The following is a 6,000-nucleotide window of genomic DNA, read 5'->3' as shown; positions in this document are numbered from 1 at the left end:
TTCCTAAATCCTATGGAATCACAGTCTTTTTGAAAGAAAAGAAATTATTACAGCAATATGGAAATGTGCTAAGCTTCAGGTCTTTCCCTGGTATAACCTTGTATAAATCTATTTTCTGTTGTATTCATATATTTTTCATTTTCATTTACTAAGTGAAGTCACCAAACACGGTAATGCTCATTAAAGGAAATCAAATTAAAAGCAAACCACAGCTCATCGTAAAATGTGCAATTGTGAAAGAAAACAGTAAGGTAATCCAAAATACTACAGTTTAAAAGCCATTACTGTTATCCTTTAATTGGATTGCAGTTAATCTACAATTGAATTACCCTTTTTGTTTGGTTTTACTTTCATGTACAGAAGACTTGAATGACTCTAAACTCCAGGGAAAGACTGTTTGGAGCAGCAAACCTTCGCGAGTCAGTGCTCCTTTGATATTTTACAAACTGTAAATCACAAACAGTGTTTTTTTTTCTTTTTTTTTTTTCTTTTTTTTTTAAATCAAGCATGAATTCTTTGCTTTACACACTTTTTGTCATACAAAACACACTCTTGGCAGTATTGGAAGTGCGAATTATGACCTGGTTCTGTAGTGCGTAGGAGCCAAACCAGATCATCTTCTCATCTTCTCGAGTCCCATCAAACGTTCAGAAGACAGTGGCAGCAGCACCAGAGTTTAGAGTACAAACATCACACTCATCATTGTTTTGGGCTGAATGGCATTTTACTCCAATAAGATCAATCTGTCTTTTAAAACAAGTCCAAGGTCACCATAAGTGACTTACAGCAGTATAAAAGCTATTCTCTAATAACCAGTGTCTTACACTGCACAGCGTAGATCTAATAAACTTATTTGAACACATAGAACCAGTGAAAACCTGGCAGAAGAAGGATGAAGAGTAATCTGATCATACTGATTACAAGAAAACCAATTAGACACTTGTCATATAAGATTTGTCGTCTGTCTGGCACTTCAAAATGTGCTTAGGGTTGCAAATGATGGCTTTAGTTCTCTCATTCATTGTAACATGTCAAATGTATTATATGTAGAGATATATATTCTTTTTTTTATCACTGCACCATTCTTCTGTTTTGTATGAGTTTCAAGCAAAAAGCAATATCATTGTGAATGAGTTGCATTGATTGGACTCAGAGTTCCATAAGGCACTGAGAGGAGGGAACCGCATCGGTTCTTCCCATGACCAGTCCAGTTCAGTCGTGTCGTCTTTGCAGATTATCGTGCCGTGTCCGCGCCAGAGGATTTGGCTTGGAGCTCAATCCCCGTGATCCTGTCTTTTCATAGTCACAGTTGTAAGGGACAATGCAAATGTTTCCTAAACCTGTGTCAACATACAGAGCAAAAGCAAACACGGGAAGAATTGAGGTTTATGCGACTGCCAGGAAGAACTCACATCTTCATACTGGGTGATTCATGTCGGGTGAAAATATGTGACTGTGAATTAAAAAAGTCAGTGTAAAAACGAATAAAGAACAGTGAATGTGGTGATTCTGTTCGGCTTAAGTTGAGGGACAACATATTTTTACTCTTTTATCTTTTTAAAGTGCCTGAAAGCATGGTCTCAAATCTTGACTTTTTCTAAGTAACACAATTATTTAAGATTAAATTCGCAACAATCAAATTAACGTTCAGTACTGTATTTAATAAAAGTTTAACACGCAAAAACTCAGCTAATCTGCTTCATCAGAACTGTGTGGGTGTGATTTGATTAGATTTGATTGATAGCAACATAAGCAAACAACCAACCCACTGTCATCAGATTCTGACTATTTATGTGACATTACTTTTTTCCAACCGCGCCCCGCCCACTTCAAACCCGTGAGAAGAGCACAAATAACACAAACACAGAAGTCTCTCATGTCAATAATAAAAACTTTTCTACTTTGGCACAAAATCGCGTGTCAGAAGTTAATTGAGAAAATATGTTTTCAGGGCCTTTAAATTCTATTGCTGTTGTACAGCTGTACTTCTGTAAACAGACTTGTCGCACTTTGAGTTTAACGGGAAGCAGCAGCACAAACATGCAATCAATCCAATCAAACACAAGACTAGCAGTTTATTTATTGATGGTATGCGCCCCTTTGTGTAGTGCAAAGTTGTAGTAGAATTGCTGTATAAAGCTATTTTGCGAATTCCCAGTTAACTAGTGGTATTAAGTGGTAAATGAGCTTCCTGTGGAACTACTACAGAATAAATAGTCCCTGGGCTCTGTAGCAATGCTGTGTTTACAGCTTGTTCCGCTGCCACCAAGCGGCCACAAAAAAAACAAAACAAAAAACAAAAAACAAAATTAATGCTGCTTAAAATGTCACTTTTAATGAGGTGAGCACCACTGAATTCTTTCTTTTATAATTTGGGAGAGCAGACCTTTTAAAAAGTCTTATTTTACACAACATGCTAAATGCTAAATTCTTCCGCTATATAAAATAGCCCTGCACAGCAGTTTGTTGACACTGCACAAAGCAAGAGCTTCAAGATCAAGCGTTCTTGCCCTCATGTAGCCTGAAGCACTATCCATGAAGCCATACCTTACAAGGCACAAACAACATCTCCTAGTTTTGTGTTTGAGTGGGCATGCGTGTTCTGTTGAGTCCAACATGACAACCATAAACAATTTCACAAGCAACAGCCGCTACGCAGCAACACATACAAATGAATAATTTACTCTTTAACTGATATGACAGGAAGCTAAATGATTAATCTCTCGCGGTGCTCGGGGAATTGTGTGGACAGAAGAAGAGAAGCGCCGTACCTCTAGATCTTAACACTCTCGGTTCCGTATACGTTGTAGCCTTCTCTGTATGTGGCAAAGTTCTGGGTGTTGGTCGGGGGAGCCGGCTTAAAATTCTGGGCATTCTTGGCCAATTTCAGCCGTTTGGTTTCTTGTCGTGATTTATAACAGAACTCTATCAGAGCCACCATCATGGCCAGCCCCAGCCCTCCAACCAGAATATAGAAGACACCAGCCACATTGCTTAGGCTGAGAGCACTTGTCTTGTCCTGGGGGAAAGTGAATAACATAGTTAAGAGTTTTGCAGTGGAGGAAGGACAACAGAACAAAATGCAGCCTGTATCCTTCAAACTGAGCCTTACATAGCCTTGACGTTCAACAGTATAACTGCTTTAGTAAATCATCATACTCTATCTTACTGAGGCTATAGGTTATGGATACTAACAGCTACAAGCAACGAAAAAAATTTACGATGTCATGAGTTGCTAAGGCTATAATTTTGACTGAACTGATTTTCCTATGGTTGTCACAAAGTTACGAGGAACTTCAGACTGCCATAGTCAAACCATTCTCCACTAAGGAGAAAGAAGCCAACTCTTAATGCTCTATCTGCTGGTGAATGTAGAGGTTAACGCTTCCCTACGCTACATCTATGTCAAATGGCTTCTGCTCTTGACCATGTTAGGAAGCTGGTCAGTATCGCATAGGTCGACAGCTCTGAAAGTCCCTATCTTTTTTCATCCTCTTAGAGACATGTACGTATAACTCTCATGGCAACATTGTCATACAGTACAGTCAAATTCATAGTAGATGAATGATAGCTCCATTAAAGTTAAAAAAAGCACTAAAGATCAAACCATTTTGCTGCTGCTTACCTACCAAACATATTCATTAAAAATTTGTTCATTAGAGTTTTACTATTTGCAGTTTAACCCTATGAGCATGGCGATATCATAAAGCTATCTACGACCCTAACCTGTGATCTGAGGCTTTGACTATATCTCAGAGGGTTAAATAGTGGGTTTATTACATTCCTCAACTTCTTGTAATGTGCAAACAGAGCCTCTAACCTCAACTCCGAGCAGCCACAAGATTTGGAGGACACCCTACGGCGCTCTCGCCGCTTAGAGAAGTTGAATTTGAGTAACTCATCACAATAAGAGGCTTTGCTTGTTCGTCACACCACAGGAGGCCAAAGAATCTAATAGACACATCTTGATGCAAACTAGTAACAACACAAATAAATCAAATTTTCATTAACAGTTTGGTAAATAGAAACAGCAGCATAATGGTCAGAGTATCATGAATGTCAAGAGTGAAAATGAGCAAAAATAGCATTTATCAACAACTGTTAACTGCTGTGATTCAGCTGAAATTGTGTAACTGAAAGGCACTTTGGCAATTTCCCCTCAGCATTATCATTACAGTTGTCACAAAAAAGAGTTTCTACATTTTATATTGCATTAAAAAGTGACTCATTTCTATGGCATAAAAGAAAAAAAATGAATTTGGGGAAGCAGTGCCATGTGTTAACGCCACATAGAAACTGTGTTACAGTCGGTGGCAGAAAAACTCAAATACTAAAAAAAGAAAAAATATGTGTAGCAAATAAACAAAATGTACACTATAGATGTTAGAGAAGTTTTGTCTTGCATATGAACAGTACGTCAAAATGCAATTTGGAATCAGTACAAAAGACCTGCAGCGACTGACCTTACTTCCAGAGTCCTTGGTTCCACATTCACCCTTATCGTACCACCATTTGTTTTTCAGCTTGTCTAAGATGCCTTGTTCACTGAGTTTCAATACTGCAAGGTTTACAGGAGTTCTTCACGTGGGAAATAACATAAATAACATTATATTATGTTATTTTATGTTATTCAACTTTTAAACTACTACATACTTTACAAAGCGATAAAGCAGGGCTCCTGGCTATGTCAACATCACAGAGAGCAGGCATTCTACCTATTACCTTTATAACCCCTAGTCTAAAGCCAGGGCCTACCCATATCGCTTTGAGTAATCGGCAGACGCTGTTAGCAGGGCGACGAGCAGGTACTCAAAAGTACAATCTGCAAGTCTATCAACACCAAAAGGTACAGGTTACATTGGTTTGGGGGCAGGTACTGGATCACAGGGGCGTTCCGAACAGCATTTAACAAGTTCAGTCCAACAGGAGCTTCGTCTTAACAAACAGAAAACACTACCTTTAAGTTTCCACAATATCAGCTTAATCCTGCGATTGCTAATACTTCTGGCACTACAATGACAACAATGAATTTTTGGAGGCATTAGAACCAATTTCATATTTGCCCAAAAGTGAGAGTGTAATTAATTCCTAAGTGTTCTATCCCGACATATTGCTAAGAAAACCTTATCTCCCAATTATGCCAGATTAGTGTCAGATGAGTGTGTCCAAACCAAACTGCACAGAGCTGCAGGACTGAGCTCAAAAGTATCAGCGGAATAATTCCTCTCATATTTGCCCCTCGTTGCACAACCAAGTCTGACACAGCTGTTTCCTTCTGTTTGATATGTGTAAGAGTTATATCACGACCTCCAAATACTGCATGTCAACATAAATGATCATAATATTCTATTGCACTACATTACTTCAAAAAGAAAAAAGAAAAAAAAGAAAGAAACACAATTGTAAAGCTGGACAAAGATGATTCGTAGTCATAATGTAATAGTGGATCATTTGCGGTTCAGGTCAATCCCTCTGTGAAAGTGAAAAGCAAATTGGAAGCAAAGAAAAATAGAGCATCAATAAATGAGTGACCTGACTACTCCCTAGGAACAATGTCCCCCAAGGGGATCCATGCAATGCATAATGCACTGAGAGAAGATTACACCACTGTATATCCCTCATAGCCAATCTGGAGAAACGGACTGTGAAGACCAGACCATTGTCTTGGCTCAGAGAGACATTGATTAACAATGCAATTACCCTGTAACATGCTCTGTGTCTGAAACTCAATCTGGGCTGCACTGTGTTGTGCCTGGGGGCAAGAAAGAGCTGTGTTAACTGTGTGTGAGTGGGTGTGTATGCAGCCATGTGCATGATAATGTGCATCTCCTGTTGTCTGTTGGAGCATGGAGCTGTGAGCCGGACGGGGCCAAGTGATGCACTGTTTGGAACAAGAGCGCTCCAGGCAGCTTTAGTCCACCAAATCGGGCCTTTCCACTGAGTCCTGGAGAGCCAAGACAAGCCAGGAAACAGACAGACAGTACATACCTGTGCGTGATG

The 6,000-nt window shown here is 39.2% G+C and overlaps 1 protein-coding gene across 1 annotated transcript in view; it reads right to left on the bottom strand.

The window, feature by feature from the left end:
* Positions 1–1,163: 1,163 nt before the first annotated feature.
* Positions 1,164–6,000, bottom strand: part of LOC111226504 (glutamate receptor 3) — a 78,242-nt gene continuing 73,405 nt past the window's right edge. Inside the window, exons 15-16 of the mRNA XM_022751690.1 lie at positions 2,772–3,019; positions 1,164–1,340 (exon numbers count right to left, since the gene is read on the bottom strand). Coding sequence (XP_022607411.1) covers positions 2,774–3,019 — 246 coding nt within the window. The 3' untranslated portion in view covers positions 1,164–1,340; positions 2,772–2,773. The remainder of the gene's footprint in view (positions 1,341–2,771; positions 3,020–6,000) is intronic.

The sequence above is a fragment of the Seriola dumerili genome, unplaced genomic scaffold (assembly GCF_002260705.1).
Source record: "Seriola dumerili isolate Sdu_G_001 unplaced genomic scaffold, Sdu_1.0 BDQW01000161.1, whole genome shotgun sequence".
Lineage (NCBI taxonomy): Eukaryota > Metazoa > Chordata > Actinopteri > Carangiformes > Carangidae > Seriola > Seriola dumerili.
Note: the sequence above shows the minus strand (reverse complement) of the source record. Positions and strands in the feature narration are given on the sequence as shown.